At 44.0% G+C, this 21912-nt stretch overlaps 1 protein-coding gene across 4 annotated transcripts in view; it reads right to left on the bottom strand.

Annotated features, from left to right (window-relative positions):
• Positions 1-19568, bottom strand: part of SGSM1 (small G protein signaling modulator 1) — a 92927-nt gene extending 73359 nt beyond the window's left edge. For 3 of the 4 annotated variants that reach the window (XM_079763094.1, XM_079763095.1, XM_079763096.1), the window contains exons 1-2: positions 19272-19568; positions 9640-9741 (exon numbers count right to left, since the gene is read on the bottom strand). In XM_079763094.1, coding sequence (XP_079619220.1) covers positions 9640-9705 — 66 coding nt within the window. In that variant the 5' untranslated portion in view covers positions 9706-9741; positions 19272-19568. The remainder of the gene's footprint in view (positions 1-9639; positions 9742-19271) is intronic. The other variant, XM_079763097.1, reaches the window with a different exon arrangement.
• Positions 19569-21912: the final 2344 nt, after the last annotated feature.

Raw genomic sequence — 21912 nt, 5'->3', positions numbered from 1 at the left:
CAAGTGAGAACCCCAGCCACTGGTAATCTGAAAAGCCTTCAGCTCCTCAGCATTTGCCAAAGGAAAAGAGCTTCTCCTCTTTGCATGTGCATGAGAAAACTTCCGAAATTTCTGTAAAAATAGATGCATCCCAACCAACCAAACCCCATGCTTGTTGCCTCAGAAGCTTGTCTTTCTGCAGTTTCCAGCCTGAAATGCTTTCTCTTCCAGGGAGGGAGCAAGAACTCGTAATTAAGAGAGCAGATGACAATGACCTTAGCGGCTCTCTAGCTGTTGGCATGCTGGTAGAAAGAGCTGGAGCCAACTCTCCTTTCTTTTTCCACCCTGGGTTCAGGTTCTCAACCCCAGGGTGCTTTTAATTCAACCATGTCATGGTGCTGGAGATCTGCAGTTCACACTGCAGTGCGTTGGTGCTGGGTGGCCATCAGTTAGCAGGGATGCTGGAAACTAATCTGAACTCTTGGGGAAACACTCAAGTTGGCAAATTATTTCCTTAAGAAATAAATTTGAGAACCTTCGCATTTCTCTCTCTAATGGTGCTGTTTTCAGTGCCTTGCTTACAGATGTCTTTTCCTGCACGTGGGGGGTGGGGGTGAGGGTGGGAATGTGCAGTGGAAACCAGCTGAAAATTCTGAATAACCCTGGATGACTCAATCTTACCCTTCACAGTTCCTAAATTTTATTTATGTCACTATTTTTCTCTTTCCAGAACAATGCTTCCCAAACCCCAGTTATTTTAGTATCACTTTCAAAACTTCTGCCCTATCTTTAGTTAGAACATCTTTTTTTAAAAAGACTTGTAATAATAGTCAGCCCTCTATAGCTGTGGCCTAAGCAATACTATTCATGAAATCAAGGGGTTGATATGTTTGTTTTTTCTCCTCAAGACACGTTAAAATAAGTGCACAACTTTAAAAAATCACTACCCATGTAGCATCAAAAATCATCCCCCACATCCCCTCAGTGGTATTGTTACCAGATTTTGAGGACACGCTGTTCTAATAATGCCTGCATGAATTGAAAAAATTAACTTTGATCCATTTTTCATCTTAAATTCCATTTCCTCTTTTAGAAATATTTTAAAAAATTATCTTTCATATGCTTACTATGTGCCAGGCACTGGCCTAGACACATGCGGGCTCATTATTTCATTTAATTCTTTTTTGTCTTTTAAAACATATTTTAAAAATTGATTTTTAGAGAGAGAGAAAAGAAGAGAGAAAAAGAGAGTGTGGGCATGCGTGAGCGAAACATGGATGTGAGAGCATAACATCAATCAGCTGCCTGCTTCAACCCTCACCCCCACCCCACTCCACCCCACCCCAAGAATTGAGCCCGCAACCTAGGCATGTCCCGACTGGGAATTGAACCGGCAACCCTTTGGTGCACAGGATGATGTCCAACCAACTGAGCCACACCAGCCAGGGCTCATTTAATTCTTGCAACAAACCTTTGAGGTTGCTGTTGTTGTTGCCATTTTCCAGATGCAGAAAAAGAAACTCAGAGAGGTCTGAGGGTCTTGCCTAATGTCACACAGCCTATCTTTCCAGCAGGACAGAACCAGGTATCCAGCTTAGGGTAGTAAGAAGCTACCAGCTATGGTAAGACACTGGTTGACCTCGAGAACTGAGTACAGGGTTTCTAAGGTGGCTTCAGCTCCTCTAAACAGCCACACCGCAGTGGAGACATTTGTTTGTGAAATATGTCACTGTGTTCCAGCAGCCTAGAATCTTTCCAAGAGTTTCTCAAAATCCAACAGAATAAATATAAGGTTTTTTATTGCTTACTACATAATAGGAATACAACTTATTACCGTTGGAGTGCCAGACTTTTGGCAGCCTCCATAAATCTGGTGCTCCCATCGACTCCACATGCATTTAAGCAAAATCCAGCCCACACAGGGGGGCCGTGGATGTAACTGGAATATGGAGTGGGGCTTCTAGATTAATCACATTCTGAATATTAACTGTACATTATGCTGATTTCCTTGTAAATAGATTCAGAAGCCCAGCGTGTGTACCCGACTCGGGCTTATACAATCAGAACAGCAAATGTCCTGACTTTGGGGTTGGAAACAGTCCCAAATGCAGTGTACAAGGCCGAGTTTCATTTCCCCTGAGAGAAAGAATATTTTAGCCATCTCCAGGACTCAAAAAACAATGCATGGTTTCTCAAGACCAGAGGAAGGAGCAGGGTGTGTTCAAGTACCTGGTTCAGAATGGATTTTGCCAAAAAGACCATTTTATAGTGAATTCTTGCAGGATTTTATGACCCTGGAATTTTTTAGGAATAAGCCACCCTATGATTGTCTTTACTGGGCAAGCAGTGGGGTCAGAAGGTAGTGGAGGAGAGAATAGGATGGAGAACAGTGTGGCCAAGGATTCAGATTTAGAAGGAAAATCCTGAATGCCACCTAGATCTGTCAAGGGCATTGTGGGGTGACCTTGCTGCATGAGAACAGACAACATCCCCCATGAGTCACATGACTCATCATTCACAGAGCAAGGCTTTTACCTGCAGGATCTCTGCTAGCACTCACTGCAACTCTGAGAGACAGGCAATAATTTCCATTTCACAAATGCAAAACCAGAGACTTGGACAAGGTTTTGCCCTGAAGAAGTATGAATAAATGTCATGGTAGAAGGGCCAACACCTGGGCACAGAGTTAAGGGGGCACCGAAAAACTCAGCAATAAAGAACAATTATATATTTTTATTGATTTCAGAGAGGAAGGGAGAGGGAGAGAGAGAGAAACATCAATGATGAGAATCATCTACTGCATGCCCCCTACTGGGAATCAAACTGTGACCTCTTGGTTCATAATTCAACCACTGAGCCATACCGGCCGGGCAAGAACAATCATATTTTAATGCCATATATATTTTTTAATTACCGCAAAAAATGTATGGTGAAAAAAATCAAACTTTCAAATAAATACAGGATTTGCTGTATTTAATAATGTTTTGCTGAGCCACATTGGAGCCTGAGGAAAAAGGAAATATCAGTAATACTGACTTGTTTTTATTTGTCTTGATTACTGTTTTTTTTTTTTTTTTTACACTTAAATTGTGTGCCTGAAGTGGGCACCTCACTTGCCTCAACCTTGTTCTGGCCCTGCATGGGTGACAGAATTATCTCCCCAAATCATACATGTGACCATGTAGACCTCTGATCCAATTCCTCTGGGAAAAAAATCCCTATTACCTACAGGAAAGAGTCCAGATGTCCAAGTCTGGCTCAGAGAGGCTTCTGGAATCGAGTGAGCACAGACTGCGTGCCCTGAACTGGGTTCTGTGATTTACACGCATCAAATGATTCATAATTTCTGAACTAAGCAAACAGGCTCTAGACTTAGACTGGACTCTGTGTTTGGATCCTGTTCTACCATTTATGAGCAGTGTGACCTTAAATGAACTTAAAGTCCCAGGGCCTCAGTTTTCTCCCCTAAAAAACAACCCAAAAAGCAGTAATAGAATTGCTGAAAAGATTCACTAATTAAAACAAAAAGAATCATAAAAATAAAGCTGGGACCCAGCATCACACACATATTCTAATTTAATAATCTCAAAAACCCATTGTCTTTATTTTTTAGATGAGGAAACTAAGACTCAGAAAGGCTGAGTAACTTATAGCTAGTAAGTGGGGGAGCCAGGATTTGAACCAGGGCAGCTTACCTCTTCACCACTCCTTCACTGCCTCACATATCCTGCCCTTCTTGTTATTAGCACCCAAAGTGCAGACTCTGAACCCTTCTGAGGCAGCAAAGGCCTTGTTTGTAAAGCATTTGGAAGTCATAATTAGAAAGCAGAAGTCATCTTTATTAAATTCTGCATGGTAGCCAGTTGGGTGTTGAATCTGCACAATTTCAATGGTTTGAATGTCTTCTTTATCCTAGTTGGTGCCTACCCCAAATTAAAATCCCCTGAAGGTACTGCTGTCTTAATTAACAGTTTGCCTTGTTAACACTGTAAACGTTTCCCTTGCTGTGAAGCGGGCCATGCCAATTTAAAGGCACAGATGCTGAGCAGGAGGGCAACGTGTGCACGGCTGGAGAAGCCCAGCCTTCTCTCGCCAGCTGTGGCCTCCACATTTCTGCGGGGAGGTCACCAAGATAGAGGGTCCTAGAATAACAGCTGCTCCCACATAGTAAGCGACCTCCACACCCTATGGGCTAACCATGTAGGCTGGGAGCATGGATTTGGAGCCATTGTGACCTGGGTATGTGTTCTGGCCCCTATCTGTGCCTCAGTTTCCTCAGCAATACTTACCTCTGGGATGGTACAGAACTTAACTCATGTGCTGAGGTAAGGCTTGAAAGAAGAGATGTGTGCAAAGGCACTCAGCACAGGGCTTGGCACTTAAGAATGGAAGCTCTTCTCCCTTCCCCCACCCTGCTCTAGTGGGTATTTTTTATGGTTTTGTTGTTGCTGTTGTTGTTTTTGTTTTGCCAACCAGCATCATTCTAGTGTTCTACATCATTGGATGTAGAATAACACATATAGAAAATCACACAAAGCATAAATATACTGCTTGTTAAATATTTACAAACTGAACATATTCTTGTAACTACCTAAAATATGACAGAAAACAGTACCAGCTCCCCCTGAAGATCCCATTGAGCCCCCTTTCAGTCACTATTCCCAGGTATCTTGACTTCTAAAGCACAGGCTACGTTTGCTAATTTTTTAACTTTTATATAAACACAATTATATAAAGTTATATTTTATATATATAACTAGAATAGAAATATAAATGGAACACAAATATAACAAAATGGAATTACATAAAGAATATATAAAGTATGTATTCTTTTGCATCTGGCTTCTTTCATTCAACATTTTGTGAGATTCATCCATGTTGCTGTATGTAGTTGTAGTTCATTCATTCTCATTTTAGTGTAGTATTCCAGTGTGTGACTATACCATAGTTACTTTATTCATTCAACTGTTGATGAGCATTGGGTTGCTTCCAGTTTTTAGCTAATACAAGTAGAACTGATATGAATATTCTTGTACATATATATTGGTAACATATATATGTGTTTATGTTTGAGTAGAATTGATGAATCAAAGATAATGGACATAGTTGGTTTCAGCAAATACTGTGAAACCATTTTATAAAGTGTTTATACTCATTTATACTGCCACCAATAACATATGAGAATTCCAATTGCTCCAACAGTTGGTGTTTTCTGTCTTTTTAATTTTAGCCTATTATGGTAACAGTGAGAGATATTACACTGTAGATTTAATGTGCATTTCTCTGATGTCTAAGGACCTTTCTTTTCATGTATTTACTGGCCAATTGGACAATGTCTTTTGTGAACTTCCTGTTCATGTCTTTTGCAAATTTTTCTTTTGTGTTGTCTGTCTTATTACTAATTTGTAGGAGTTCTTTTTATATTTTGGATAAAATTCCTTTTTGAATTTGCAAATATCTGACTTATACTGGTTGGTTTTCATTCCCTTATGGTATTTTTTTCTTACTATCAATGATTTTAGTTATAGTCCAATTTATGAGTATTTCCCTTTAGTTAGCACTTTTTTGACCCACCTAAAAAATCTTTGCCTACCCCAAGGTCCTGAAGACATTCCCCTATATTCTACCTAAATGTTTTATTTACCTTTCACATTTAACTGAACAATCTATCTGGAATTGATTTTTGTGTATGGTGTGAGATAGGGTTCAAGATTAATCTTTTTTCCATATGGATATCAAATTGACCAAGCACCAGTATTTGAAAACAAATCCTTTCCCTTCTGCTTCCAGTGAACTTTTGATATAGGTCAGGTGATTAGATATATGTGAGTCTATTTCTAGACTTTTTATTTTGTTCCATTGGTTTATATGTTTAAACTTTAGGAAACATTCATATGAAAGAGATTTGTAAAGAAGTTTAGATAATAACTATGGGAGAGGAAGAAGAAATTCATCCAGTTTTTGGAGGCAGCTATGGCTGGGTCCTGCAGCCTTGGTAGTATGAATTATGGTATGTGGGGTCTCAGTGGCATTGGGTGTGGGGTCTCTCCCAGGGCAGTCCCAGGGTATAAAATGGGCATTGCCGTGTAGACTCAAAGCTTAGTTCTCTGTTCCTTCAATAAGACTGGATGCAAAGAGCTTGAATCCTCTGTGCTGTCCTTCCCTTGAAACCAATTTGTCCCTGTGTGCTCCCTCCCCAGTAAGCTGTGAAATACAAGGTCTTCTTGTAAGACTGTTACACACTGTTTGCTGCAGTTTAATATATGAAACACTGCATCATAGTCTGGAGGTTCAAAATTACCTCAAAGTAATCATTTCCTAGAGGGCTGGTAGTAAACATTCTGTCACACAGCTATCGGTTGTCTCCTGTCACTATCAATCAGCCCCCAGGGAGATATTAGGGGGAATGGTACTGGAATGAATTGAGAACTGGTGCACGTGGCTGCCAGGTCTCTGCAGAGGGAAATAGACTTGGTGGCCTGTGGGGGAAGGGAGGTTCGTCTGCTCCCAAATCCGAGGTTGTGGGTTTAAGCCCTGGGTGGCTTGTTGTCATAACTCAGCTGTAGGGCCATGGGATCGATTCTTTGGCCCTCATCTTGGCCTTCTGTTATCCACCCAAATGCTTAATAACAAAGCCATCACCTGGGTTTGCAAAATAAGAGTTGCCATTTATGAGCACTCATTCTGCTCCAGGGAGTTTGCTACTCCTTTTCTTGCATCATTTTATCAATCTCCAGAGTGACCACAGGATGGAGTTACAGTATTAGCCCATTTCACAGATGAGGAAACCAAGGCTGGGAGATATTGGGAAATTTGTGAAATCAGTCAGCTGGTCAGTGGCAGGGCTATTTTTTGAACCTGGGTGTTCTTTTTTCCAGAGGCCAAGTGCTAAATCACTACATACTGCCTCTGTTCAATATCTAGCTCTGCACTGAGCCCATTCGTTTGTCCCTTCAATAAACTTTCACATGTGCTGTTCTTGTCCCATTGTATAGATGAAGAAACTGAGGTTCTGGGAAATACCGCAGCTCATCCAAGGTTAACAAGTACAAGGCATTGCTGAGGTTCCACTCCAGGGCTCTCTGGCCACACACCCAAAGCTTCCTCCTTGGGAAGGCCGGTGGTGTATAGATAAAACATCGCTGCCTGCAGAGTTACAGGATATGTGCAGGTTCATCTAGTGCAGTGGTCGCCAGCCGGTGGTTCACGGACCACTGGTGGTCCGTGAGGTCTGAAAGGTTGGTGACCGCTGGTTTAAGGAAACCTTTGGAGCAGTGGTTGCCAACTGATGGTCCGCGGACCACTGGTGGTCCATGAGGTCCGAAAGGTTGATGACCGCTGATCTAGTCAACCTCATGGCTTGGTGAACTTTGGCCCAAGACCCCAACAGGGTCAGATCAGGTTTTGGGGTACTGACACTTACACTATTTGGATGACTTCCAGTTAAGATGGATAGGTAAACACCGTACTCACATCCTCCCACAACTACATAGAAATTACAACTAAACTATAGAACAACCATCATTGAGAACAAGCTGAAATCTAGCTGAAAAGAAGTCCTATAGATAAGGATATAAAGAAGAAACCAAGATGAGACTGGTAGGAAGCATGGACACGCAGAATGAACTGGTCCCACACCCATGTGTGGCAGTTAAAAATTGGGAGGGATATCTGAACTGCAGAGGTCCTTTATGAAGAGTGAGGGGTCCCAGCCCTACACCAGGCCCACCAGCCCAAGATTCCAGTGCCAGGAAGAGAAGTCCCCGTAACTTCTGGCTGTGGAAACCACTGGGGATTGTGGCTGTGTGAGAAGGAGGGCTGCTGGAGTCCCAGGCATCCCTCTTAAAGGGCCCACCTGGACTTACTCACATTCACTGGCTGAGCTCCAGCACTGGGGTAGCAGCTCCAAAAGTGCTAGGGACATATGGGGAAGAACTGAGTTGTCTGGCTTGGAGGTGAGGACTGAAGGGCCAGCTTTCTCCCAGACAGAGGTGCTGGCAGAAGCCATTGTTCCTTTGCTGAGCCCTCCCCTACAGAGCCAGCAGGTGGGCACCATATCTGAGTCTTCATCAACCTGGCCAACACTGCTCACCCACCCAACCCAACTTGCAGGCCCACACACGCTGTTTCTAGTGGCTTTTCCATATAAACAAACTATCTTGGGTCATGCTGCGGACTTTTCTAAAATCCCTCAAAGGTTCACAAATCCCAAACAAGCAGCATATGTTCTTGGCCCTGTACCTCTTGCTAAGTGGCCCTGGGCCTGGCACAGGTGGTAGCTGGCCTCAGTTTGCAGCTTGGCCTCTCCTGGGCACTTCCAAGCCCAGCACAAGTAGCAGCCATCTGCAGATGGCTTTGTAGCTCATGCCGGGTGGCCCCAGGCAGGGCACAGGTGGCAGCTGATCTCGGCCTTCTCCTCCCGGGAGGCCTCAGAGCCAGCACACTGGACCACACCAACCACCTCCACCAGAGATACACTCAAGGGATAGATTCACTGGATACCAGAGCCCTGCTGAAGTGAGTCCTGTTCTGTGGGGTCAGCCCCTGCACTGCAGCCACAGCAGAGGTTGCAGCCAGCCCTCATAGCCAATTGGCCAGGGGGTAAATCCCTCCCATTGACATGCCAACAGCAATTCAGGCTCAACTGCAACACGACAGTGCACACAACCCACATTGGGAGAGGGGTTTAGGGCGGTGTACCTGGAGTGCCCAGCTTGGGTGATCAGGGAAGCTGCATCTCTGGGCCCTACAAGGACATCTACCGACTACATAAGGCCACTTTAACAAGACTAGGAGATGTTGTAGTTCTACATAATACATAGAAACAAACAGAGGGAGGCAGCCAAAATGAGGAGACAAAGAAATATGTCCCAAATGAATGGACAACAAAACTCCAGAAAAAGAACTAAGCAGAATGGAGACAAGCAATCTACCAGAGTTTAAAACACTGGTTATAAGGATACTCAATGATCTCAGTAAGAACTTCAACATAGAGACAGGAAACACAAAATGGAGCTTGAAAACATAAAAGAAGAACCAGTCAGAAGTGAGGAATATGATAACTGAAATGAAGGCTACATTACAGGGAAGCAACAGTAAAGTAGATGAAACAGAGGATGAAATAAGCAATTTGGAAGATAAGGGAGCAGAAAACACCCAATCAGGAAAAAAAGAGAATCCAAGAGAGTGACATCCATCATATATATTCACAGGTCTAATCTACACTCAGGCAAAAGTATAAGGTATGTACACAAGCTGGTGAAGGTCCTGGGGGCCATCTCAGAATTCTGCCTATACAGAGGTCAGTTGAAAAAGTAGGCTCATAGTTCCAAATCCCAGAGAATTAATTATAGAGGCATAGCAGGGCCATATACACACATTTTTAGCAATTTTCCTACCTACTTTTAAATTCTGAGTTAAACAGATCTGGGCTTGAGTCCCAGCTTTGCCATTTACTGGATGGAAAGTCTTCAGATAACTACTCCCTGTCTTTGGCACTCAGATTCTTCATCTGTAAAATGGGGTGGGTAAGCCCTACCATACAGGATTGTAGAGAGGATTAAATGTGATAATGCAACCCTGACTGGTTTGGCTCGGTGGATAGAGCGTCGGCCTGCAAACTGAAGGGTCCCGGGTTCGATTCCGGTCAGGGGCACGTACCTTGGTTGTGGGCACATCCCCGGTGGGGTGTGAGCAGGAGGCAGTTGATCGATGTTTCTCTCTCATCGATGTTTCTGGCTCTCTAGTCCTCTCCCTTCCTCTCTGTAAAAAAATCAATAAAATATTTAAAAATAAATAAATAAATAAATAAATAAATACATAAAAATAAGTAAATAAATGTGATAATGTAGATTGGTAGTTTTCACCCTAGCTTCACATTAGAATCAGTGGGAAGGTGCATTGGGTCACGTCAGATCAACTCAATCAGAATCTCTAGGATGGGGCTTAGGCATCAGCATTGTTTACAAGTTCCCAAGTGCTTCTGATGCATATTTGTTACATTGGTCAGCTACTGCTGCAATAATGCTGTGAAACAACTCCCAAATCTCAATGATTTACAATAACAAACATTTATTTTTCTCACTTCTGTGTCTGCAGATGGGCAAAGGTTTGGCCAATTTCAGTTGAGTATAAAAATGTATCCAGACACTCTAGGTTGTGTGTCTCATCCAGGATCCATAGCTCTTTGGGCATGCCCTTATTATGATAATGGCAGTAGTGCAAGAGATCAGAAAAATGTGGTGCCTCCTGAAACTGAACTGTATCACTATCACTTTCTCTCACATTTCACTGGCCAAGGCAAGTCACATGACTAAGCTCGGCACCAATGGAACAAGGAAGTGGACTCCATCCAGAAGCCAAAGAGCATGGATATACAATTCTGTTGAGGAAGGATGTAGAGTGGGAACAAGAATCCAATTTACCACAGCTGATAACCACTGATAAAACAAAAAGAACTTAGAAAATGCCTGGTAAGAGTAAGTTCTCAATAAACATTGTGTATTCTCCTAGAGAGCAGACTCCCTCTGAGGCTATAGTATCAAAGCGATTCTTCCTCCGCACCTAGTTCCAGGGATGAGTTGACTTCCCACCCTGGCATTAAGTCAGTCTCCAGGGAGAAAAGACTATGCCATAATGCACCAAATACTGAGTTACTAGGAAGAAAGATCCCAATTGGAGGCTGCAAGAACTATTATCGGCTGCTTAAATATCCATTTGCCCATCCACCACTCACAAAGTGCTCTATTTATTTGCACACTCTGTAATATAGCAGCGGAGGGAAAATTCATTAAGGCAAATTGTGAGGGTAGGTTTAAAAAAATTTCATCTCTCTGTTTTATGCAGTGCATAGTTCCCTGTTTAATGAGAACTCTGCAAGTCCATTTTCCTTAAGGGTTTAATAAAAGTATAATTTTAAAAATTAAGACAGATGGGGAAAGTGCTGAGGGAAGCTATTTCTCCCATTAACTCACAGAGAAGACCTTGATATTGCAAGATGGGTAGGGAGAGGAAAGACTCCAGAAGCTATCAACAGTTCTTTAAGGTTATATAAAACTCCAGCCTGGGTTTATGTGGCTCTGGGATTCCCGCCGAACTGATAGGAATTAGATTTATTTGGTTGAGTAATGGGACTGTTACTAGCTGGCAGTTTAATTAATGCTGATATAGGAGCTGTGCTTTTTCTTAGAATTGGAACTACAGAGCACTGAAAAAGAGACATTTACATTTAAAAACATTTTTAGTAATCTTGGTTGCTTTTGGAGCAGAGAGGAAAATGGGATGCTTGAGGGAGGGAGAGTCTTTGAGTACTGGCCAACATTTAGGCCATTTTCAGTTCCCTACATGTGGCATATCAGGGGCAAATTGTTCACCACAATTTGGTTTCCTTTCACCCTGCTGCTGCTGCCACTGGCTTCTTGAAGCAAGGTAAAATACAGATATAATTTTTAAAAAATCTACTCAGAAATTTTATTCTAATTTAAAATATAAAATTATAACTATATGACATTATTATTAAATAAGCTAAGAATAAATACTGCTCACATTTTTTATTGCTTATTTTGTTAATTTTCACTGGGAAGCTGGTCTTGTTATCATCATCCCCATTTTGCAGACCAGGAAACCAAGGCTCAGTCACATAGAACAGGAAGAGCTGGGACTTGAAACCTATGTCCATGTTTTAGACCCTGTGCTACCCTTTTCTATGTGACAAATGGGCCAACTGAGTCTCAGAGAAGTGGGGCAAAAGTCACCAGGCTGAATAGCAAGTAAGAACAGATTGAGGACTAGATTTCTGATCTAGCAGCTTTCCCTTTCTCCAATTGAATATGGGGATTCTGACTCACTTCAATATTTGTCTGCATAACACTCATTAGGAAATATAAATATGTTTTCCTCCATCATCTCAAAAACAGTAAGCCAACTCACACTGAGAGAGGGCTTACTGTGTTGCAGGCATTCTGCTGGGTGCTATGCATTCTTTATTTCATTTAATCCTCGCAATACATTAGGGGGAAGATATGTCACTATTTCCACTTATGAGATAAAGAATCTGAGGCTCTGAGAGGTGAAATGACTTTTCTAAGGTTACGCAGCAGGAAGTGGTCCAAACTGTATTTGGACCCAGGTCTGTCTGAAACTATCAAGCCTTTGCACTGAACTCCAAGGCTAAATAGATATTGTTGTTGGTTTTCCTTTACTTCACTTTACCAGTGTCCCAGGCTGCCTCCATCTATGGTAATTAAGAGGTGACTATGCTCTAGCTGGTTTGGCTCAGTGGATAGAGTGCCATCCCATGGACGGAAGGGTCGCAGGTTTGATTCCAGTCAAGGGCATGTACCTTGATTGCAGACACAATCCCCAGCCCTGGTAGGGGCGTGTATGGGAGGCAACCAATCAATGTGTCTCTCTCACATTGATATTTCTCTCTGTCTCTCTCCCTCCTTTCCACTCTCTCCAAAAATCAATGGAAAAATGTCCTTGGGTGAGGATTAACAACAAAAAAAGAGGTGACTGCTGTAATACAGCCTGTCACATCTGGAAGTTATATTAGAAAGGAGTCGGCTTCCTCGGTGTATTTTCTGGTTGGCATTCTGTTTTATGGTCTCCTTGATGTGCTGTATTGTAAATCAGGAGGCTCTTGGAACTTGTTGAAATGGACATGGGTCCCTCAATCAACAGTTTGAAAAACACTCTCTTCTTTGCCTTTCTTGGGCTGTCATTCATGTGGTGATCTTAGAGAGAACCAGATTCCTTTCTGACCAAGAAAGTATCTTTGGTTTACCCTCTATGTTCAATTCAAAAATAGTTGAAAACAATGTTTTATTTCTTTACCATGTTGCCAAAGACATTGAATAAATGGAAAGAGGTCAAGAACTAGATAATGTCCAAAGAATGGAGAGGATAGCTCCAAAGTTCATGTTCACATTAGCAAGCAAGTTAAGTTGCTCTCTGCCTTGACCAAATAAAATAAGCGGGCAGGTTTTAATTTTGCAAGGATACTTGGATTTTGCACTTAGGACCAACAGGAGTGACTTCTGTTTTTGCATCACATAGACCTTTACTTTTCAATTCTTCATCTATGCCAGACATCACTAACAAATCAAGGCACTGTGGCCTGCTCAGACCAGTTGTGATCTTAAAATCCTTCCCAGTAGAGGGCACCAGGCAGTCTCTGCCACTGATCAAAATTGGATTAGAGATGAAATCAATCTGTTGAGTGTATCAGGATGCTGTTTTATGTCCTTTTTTAATTTAGGCATCCGTGTTTTCCTATCAGACAGCCCAGATACAGGCCATACTGGATTGAGTTAAGATGCTAATCAAGACATCTGATGGAAAAACAATTTTTTAAATGAGAAATGAAGGCTTAGGGCAGTGATTTGTGGAAGGTCATACAGCCAGTAAGTGAGGAAGGAGTTTAGTAGATTTAGGAGTCAGACAGACCCAAATTCTTGTCCTGGTTATGCCATTTCTTCATTTGGTGATGTTGGTTAGGCAAGTCATTTCAAATCCCTGAGCCTAAATTTCCTCATCTGTAAAATGGGAATATAATGCTACCTACCTCATTGAACTATGGTGAGGATTAAAATAAAATACTGCATATAAAATGCCTAGGAAAGGTCCTGGTAAGTAGATAGATTGCCTAATAATTGTTAGCCATTATTTATCCAGTTTTCTTAAAAATATCTTATGCACACAAAAACTTAATATACATTGTTATGAAATCTGACAACTTTGTGAAATGGGTGCCACTACTTCCATTTTGCAGATCATGAAATGGAGACTCAGAAATAAGATGGCTTTCCCAACTTCATATAGAACATAAATAGAAGAGCTAGAATTCAAATGTCAAATATGGGAGGCACAAGCCCTTGCTTCCTTAAGGTCTTATTCAGATATCTCTATCTCAATGAGATGTAACATTACCATCCTCTTAAAATTTTAACTTCTCCTTGCATATCTGTTCCCCCTTACCATGCTTTATTCTTCTCTCCAAAGCACATTTTGCTTTCTAACACACTATCTTACTATACAATTTATTTGCTATGCATATATTTTGATGTCTGTTTCACTCTTACTTAACTATAAGCCCCACAGAGCAGGGAATTTTATTTTAACTGCTGCATTCATTGGTCTGAGTACAAAGTGCTCTAAAATATTTGCTGAATAAATGCATGAAGTCTCCCTTGCTCTAAAGTTTCTTTTTTGTACCATATGTGTCCTAAATGTTTTATAATCCGAGGTATCATTTGTTAAATGCCTACCATGTTATAGATATTGTAGAGGCATCATAAATATAGTGATGCTTAATTTGACCACAAGCTATCAAGGAAAGAATGATTATTCAGGCTTCGCAATTCAGGAAACTAACACTCAGCAAGGTTTTGTAACTCCATGCCCATCAGACAGCTATGAGGGGGAATCATATCTAGGTCAGTTGCACTCCAAGACCTGTTCTCCTTCCCCAGTGCATTTCAAATTACAAGACCTGGCTTCATTCTCAGCAGCTGTGCATGATCATCAGCCTAGGACCCAAATTTTTGTTTGAGAACCAGACCCTTAGCTAAAAAAAACTCATCAGACCTCTTGAGAGGACTCTATTGTATACATATTCAAGGTTGGAGCCCACCAAAACTTACTGAAAGAGAATCCTCAGGATTAGAGGAAGTTGTGGGGAAATCAGGTATCTAATCTATCATCTATCTACGTATCTATCTATCTATCTATCTATCTATCTATCTACTATCTACACTAATAAAAGAAAAATATGCAAATTGACACCCACCAGCCAATCAGGAGTGAGTATGCAAATTTACCCAACAAAGATGGCAGGCTAATTTGCATATGCAGGCACAGAGCGAAGACTGAAGGCTCCAACCCAAGTCAAGACTGAAGACTGAAGACTGAAGAGGTTTGGCTTCTCCACCGCGGCCGGAGCAAAGGCCTGGGTCCCGGGTGCCGGAGGAAAACCGGTGCTGGCAGCCAGGGGAAGGAAGGCCTATTGCACGAATCTTCGTGCAACGGGCCTCTAGTATAGATATAAAAGCCTAAGCGACCGTTTGACTGTTCAACCAGTAGCTATGATGTGCACTGACCACAAAGGGGCAGGCGCTCAATGCAGGAGCTGCCCCCTCGTGGTCAGTGCGCTGCCACAGCGGGAGTGCCGCTCAGCTGACCGACAGGCACCAGATGCTGGGCTCATGGTTGGTGAGCACAGCTGCGCTGCACGAGCCTCTCCTGTGCCTGCGGCCACTTCTTGGTCATGGGTGTGACAGTATTGCCCTAGGATGGGCATGCAGAGACCGCAGTGGAGCGGCAGCGAGCCTACCCAGCAGCGGAGGCAGGCGCAGCAGGGCCAGGATGAGCGGGAGTGGCGCGGCACTCAGCCGGGCTTGGGCTCGGGCTCCTCCCCAGCCGCCTGCCACTTCGCGCACTACTACATGCCTCGGGATGTCGGACTGCCGGTTTCAGCCCGATCCCCTGCAGGCCAGGCCGAGGGACCCCACCAGTGCACGAATCCATGCACTGGGCCTCTAGTTTTTAATAAGAACCTAGGAGATGTCTATGCTCAGGCTAATCTAGAAAAGAGTAATATAATTCATCCATTCATCTGTCCATCCATTTCCTCATCTTTAAAATGAGGATAATAGCAGTACCCAGCTTATATGGTTCTTGTAAAGATTAAATGAGGAAATATGCTTAAAACAATGACTGCCACTTTGTAAAAGCTCATTAAGACTTATACTTGGGTACCTCCTATGGGCCTGGTGCCCTTCAGGGATACAGCAGAAACAGACAGACAAAGCCTGGCCCTCTTGGTGCTGACCACCTAGCTGGAATGAGCACAAATTTTCACATCAGACAAAACTGGATTAAACTCCTGCCCTTTCCACTCACACTCAGGTGTGAATATGAACAAACTACTGAATTTCTCTGGATCCATTTGCCCAAATGTGAAGTGGGGATAATAAAGTTATTAAATGGCAACAATGTTTGGAGGAGATGGAGACTCCGAGGCGAAACAACTGCATGAGGTCACATGGCTAGGAGATGGCAGAGCTGGAATTGGAACCATCTATTAGACTCTGGGTTACTCACCATGTTACTGGTACATGGCTTTGCACAGAGACAGGTGGCTATCGAACTCACAAGGAGGAGGTGGAAAGAATTACAAACCCAGAGGAGGCTTAACCCAACTGGTGAATACCTGCCAACTGGAGCACATTACACTGAAGCCCGTGGAAGCTCCTCTGTGACAAAAAGACGTCCGGGCTTATCTCATTTCCATTATCTTCACACAGAGCCAGGCTTACCAAGTTTTCCTGCAACACAGGAATCTGGAGAGCCCCTTGGAGAGATTAGGTTTCTCTCATCTCGCCAGGCACAAGTAGAGTTTGGGAGACATGAAAGGCAGCAGTTTATTTCATAAATAGATAACGGCAAGCCATTTAGAGGGAGCAGTGGCAGGAAGATGAAAAAGCTATTAATGCAGTTGGAAGCTCATTTCTTTTGGAGTGGTCAGCAGCAAGCGAAGAGGACAAAAATGAGAAAATATTGCAATGGGTGCTCCTGACAACACAAATTATTCAGGAGATATTAAAGTGCACTGTTCACCATCGTAAACATTTTTTTTAATGTTTATGATAGCTGTTCAAAGGCATCCTGATAGATGAAACCCCAAAACATTTTATAGGTGTGCGTGTGTGTATGTGTGTGTGTGTGTATGTGTACTTGCATTTCTTTTGTTCCAGTATCCTTTGTATATCACTACTTTGAGCTGATGTACTTGATAGTGGCTAGGCTGGGCCTACATAACGCAAAGTGAAGTCCATGTGCCTGTCCCCTGGGTAACTAACTGTACTGCTGATGTCTGCTGTGCTACAGATGGGGTTCTGGGATTCTGGGGGAGGAGTGATGGGGGCCAAAAAAAAAGCCCTAAATCTGAGAGGAGGGAGACCAAGAGGAGCATGCAGATGAGAAGAATGTAGCAACATTTCCCAGTTTGTGTTGGGGAAACTGTGTGTTCCCACCCAAGGGGGGCAGGCAGGAAAACAGGACAGGACTGGGAAATCCTTGCACTTCTGACCCCTATGAGAGATTCACAATGCATGGGATCTTGTTCAAGGTTATGGGATTCTTGAGATAAAGCAATCGATCGCCTTGGCTTACTTCCACTTTCCCCAGTCTCACACCATAGTGCAACACCTGCAAAAGCCTGGTTCCTTAGAGAAAGCTTTCAGAAATAGGACTTTTACATGATAAAACTGAGCAAAGCTGTTAATCATTGTAACTAAGAATAATAACATAAATACACACAATTTTTAGCTCAATTATTTTAAGTGAAATGAGTCGACTCAGTTAAGTAGCTGACCAAGTTAAACAATCTTCTGGTTTGATCAGTGTTTTATTCCCATTTTAACTGGTTTACTGTTGGATTTAGGACTCATGCACACAACCATTTTAACTGTAAGGGATGAACTCCATTTTGAATCCATTACCCAGTTCTGTAGACTGATAAGAACACCAGTTTGGGAGTTAAATGTACCAGGGTTAAACCCTGGCACCTTCACTTTCTGGAGGTGTAACTTAGGGAAAGTTCTGAACCTCTCTATTTAAGCTTTAGTTTCCCTACCTATAGAACAAGAATGAGAATAATTGGACCTATTTTATTGGTTTGTGGAGATTAACTGAAATAATGCAGATAAAAAGCTTAGCACAGGGCTGGCACATAGTGGGGTCTTAATAAGTGTTGGTTATCATCATCATCATCATCATCATCATCAGAAGGAAGGGGAACTGTAAGTCTTTCTTCCAGTCTCAGGGACACTTGAGAAAAGCTGGACTCTCTGGTATCAATGGCAGGGATGTAATCTATTCATTAGAGATAAATGAGGGTCTTGCTGGGGTTGGCTCTATGCTGGCACTGACCCAACCATGTCCCTGAGCACACTGTACTTGGCTGTTGGGATTATTTATTACATAACCTATAGTTTATGGGATGCAGCTGCTGAAGGATGAGAGCATGACATGCTCTCCCCAAGTACTCTGTCATTAGCGAGGCATTCAAGCTGAGGGACCTGAGATCCTGCAGTTTCCCTAGGATGAGGTGACCCACAGACGGTCCAAAATGGGGACTCAGCCCCTCCTGCACTTGGGGCTTTCTACAGGGCACCCTGCAGAATGAGTCTGCATGTCTTCAATGATGAAAATCCACTAGTGACTAAAGTACAGAAAAGTGCAACTTCCTGTTTTCACCACCGAAACTTACCAGATCACATGTTCTTTATCTATTGCAGAAAGAAAACCTGCTACCCAAGAACATAGTCAAAGCTAAAGCTATGAGGGTGACTTTTCAGACAACTCTGGGGGATCCACAGATGCACAGTACTTGAAGTCCTAGCTTGAGCAGCAAACTCGAGGCTTGTTTTGCTCTGGATGACACCATTGGATTAGAAAACTCTCATTAATCTGGACCCAGAAAGAGAACTAACAGGTCACCAAGGAAGGGGACATAAAAAAAAAAAAGACCAATGGAATTCTCCAGAAGCCAGCAGTGGCCAAAGCCAACCTCCGCCTAAGGACGTGAGGCCAGCCTCTAAAGATAGGCGCTCCAGTGGGATCGACTGGCCCCCCTGAGACCCTTCAAGCTCTCCCCTGACCCCGGGGAGACGGGAAAACCAAGTGGCATCTCCAGGACGAATGTCTGGCAGCTCTGAGCAAGCCCTGGAGGAAACGTTCGTTCTTATTCCTTAGCTAAACGAAAGCATTATACCCATCTCCGAAATCCTAAAAGCCCCTTGGTGGCATCCCAAGCCAGGGCAGAGGACCTGCACTGAACCCCGGGAGGAAGCTCGCACGGGGTCCCTGCTTCTTTGGCGGGGCCTCCTGGGATGCGCCCCCAAGGGTGACCTGCCCGAGGGACCTGGCCGCCAAGGACGCCTCCGGTCCTGGCCGGTCGCAGGAGGAAGAGGCCCAGGGCCACGTGGCCCACTCTTAAAAGGAGTGGCCCAGACGTTCACTTCTCTGACCACCGCCCGCAAGAGGCGCCTCACCCAGGACACTGGGGGACAGACCAGCCTCCACCTCCCTCCAGGAGACTGGAGGCGGGCGAGGGGCCGTTCCCCCTCCCTGGGGTCTTCCAACCTGGCCTGGGACAGGCTGGATGCCCCGAACTTCAATCGTTCAGGGGTAGCGGGGAGGCCCGGCCCCCAGAGCAGCCCCTTGTACTAGTCAGTAGTCCAGGGCTTGGGGCCGCGCTGCCGAGCCCTGGCCCATGATGCAGTGCTCACCTCCGAGCCGGTGCGTCTGGCCTCAGCGGTGACACTCCTGTGCTGCAGATGCCGCGGGGACCAGGAAGGCACCCAAAATTCTTCGGGCACATGGGCACCACTGGCAGTCCAGCCGCGAGCGGCCCTCCGCGCCTCGGCTATTGAGTTGGCGCCCCCTCCTCAGAGGAGCGAGGCCCCGGGCAGGCCTGAGTGAGGGCGCAGCTGACACCAGCCAAGGTTCTAGCGCCGGCCCAGGGGGTCATTTGCAGCCTTTGGGACTTCCTAGGTGGAGGAGTCGCCCTGAGGAAACAGTGCTGATAGAACATGGGCCAGCTCCTTGAGGACCTTAAGGGCAGAAAGTGGCATGCGCGGGAGCCTGGAACCAGCATTGCGCACGCGCACAGGCACGCACATGCGCACAGGCACGCGCACGGGCATCTTCCCGCTGCAAGTCCACGCGAGACTTGCTCCCGGAACTCGATTTTCTCGGCGCTTCGGAGTCCTTGTGTAGGACCTGCCCTCCTGTGCCCTCCGCCCAGTGTCCCATCCTGGACGCGCTGCAGTCCAGCCAGATGGATCTAGAAGGGGCGGTCCAGAGGAGAACCTCTTGCTGAAGAGCAGGTGTGAGGCCTCCGCGTGAAGAACCTGGAGTTGGGGGGAGATCACCCGGTTTGAGGTGATCTGCACCAGGTGATGGAGGAGGCTCAAAAATGGAAAGAGCTTGCCGAAGCCGGAATCCAGAACTGCAGACCTGAACCCCATGGAAAAAAAATCTCTCTCTGATCACTTCAGGTGGTTTGAGAAGCAGAAGGAGGTGGTCGAAAGCTACCGCACAATGAAGAATCAAGGAAGAAGTGCGTTGCGGATTACATAGTAAAAACTGAAAAAGGAAGCCAGAGATACAAGGAGCGGACAGCCAACACAGAAGAGAAACTTAAGTGGGCAAACAAGGAGATCGCTCAGGCCTGAGCAAGGCCCAAGGGGAGGTCTTGGCCTTCCAGGCGAGCCGGGGAAAGGGGTAGGTGCACATCCACTCACTGGAGAAAAACCAACGAGCAGAGGACTAAAGAAAACGAAGAACTGACCAGAATCTGGGATGACCTCGTTTCCAAGCTGGAGAAGTTCAGGTTTCAGGTTCTTTCTTCTCTCCGTTGACCTCAACTTGTTTTGAAACTAGGGTGCTTTAAAAAAGACACCAAATAAATTTTTTCCTTAAATTAAAAATAAAATAAAAAAGACCAAAATGGTGATTGGGATGTTGGACGTTGGCTCTGAATGTCCAAGGCCTTGATGATACAATTAGCCTAAAATGCTGCTCTGCTCTTTATTCTGTATCCGTTCTTTAAAAGTGAAGTAAACCTCATGCCTGCTAAGCCTGTCATACGTGTTTTGTGACTTTCAGTGACAATATGAACCTGAAAGCTACTCCAGTGGTCTTGAAAGTATTATGAGTTTTGTAGTTAAACATATATGGACATGCTCAGCCGGTGTGGTTCAGTGATTGAGCATCGAGGTCATGGTTTGATTCCCGGTCAGGGCAAATGCCCAGGTTGTGGGCTCGATCCCCAGAGTGGGGCATGTAGGAGGCAGCCCATCAATGATTCTCTCTCATCACTGATGTTTCTCTCTCTCTCTCTTCCTCTCCTTTTCTCTCTGAAAGCAAAATATATATTTGGCATTGCCATTTATTCACTGAGTAACTTTAGGCAAGTTACTTAATTTCCCTGAGACTTGGGTTTCTCTTCTGTAAAATAAGGACAAAAATACCTCATAGCGTTGTGATTCATTAAATTAGATAATATATGCCAAATAACAGTGCCCAGCCCCCAAACTGAATGATGATTATGTAAAATGCCCTTGGTCTAGGAGAGAAGATTTTTCTATAGACTTCCCTCCTGTTTATCAGGGACCATGTGGGCCAGGAATCAAATCCCTAGTTAGTTATAAAGTTGTCCATGGCCCAGCATTTAATTCTTTCTAACTCTCACTAGGGGTGTCTTAATCTATAAATAGTGCACTGGTTTCATGAAGGCAGAGAATGTCTAATTCATGTGTAATTCCCTTCCCTATTTTTTGGCAAAATGTTGTAAATAGCTACAATTGTATGGTTAAAATATAGGGTATATATTGGAGAGTTGAAGCAATTAAACGTGCACAGGTATGATGATGTCATGTACTAATGACCAGGCTGAATATGGACTCGCTCTTATGTGCAGTGGGGAGTCATGGGAGCTTTTGAGCAAGAGAGTGGTATGATCGGCCCCATACTGTATAATAACAATGATTATATTATTGACAGCAATGACAATGATGGCAATAACGGGGAAATTTGAGGTCTTCCTTGGTACCCTAAACTGTGCTAAATCTTTTACACCCATCATAGCATTTAGTCCTCACAATGATCCCTTGAGCTTAGAATGTTGGATAATTGGCCGTGTGCTGGATGAATTGAAGGGCAGGATGACTGGAGTCTTTTGAGACTCCATACAGGCCTCAATTAAGGGAGGACAATAAAAATGGAATTGACAAGCTCCCAAGCACATATCACATATTTGTCAATTGTACTGGTCAGCCAGATACTTCCTTAGTTCAGTAAAACGTTCAACCAAATCAATTTAATCCCTTATGTCGGAAGAGTCAAAGAAATCATGGCTTGTATAGA

Source organism: Cnephaeus nilssonii (assembly GCF_951640355.1).
Source record: "Cnephaeus nilssonii genome assembly, chromosome: 22".
Classification (NCBI taxonomy): Eukaryota; Metazoa; Chordata; class Mammalia; order Chiroptera; family Vespertilionidae; genus Cnephaeus; species Cnephaeus nilssonii.
The sequence above is the reverse complement of the archived record's forward strand: the minus strand, read 5'-3'. Positions and strand labels throughout refer to the sequence as shown.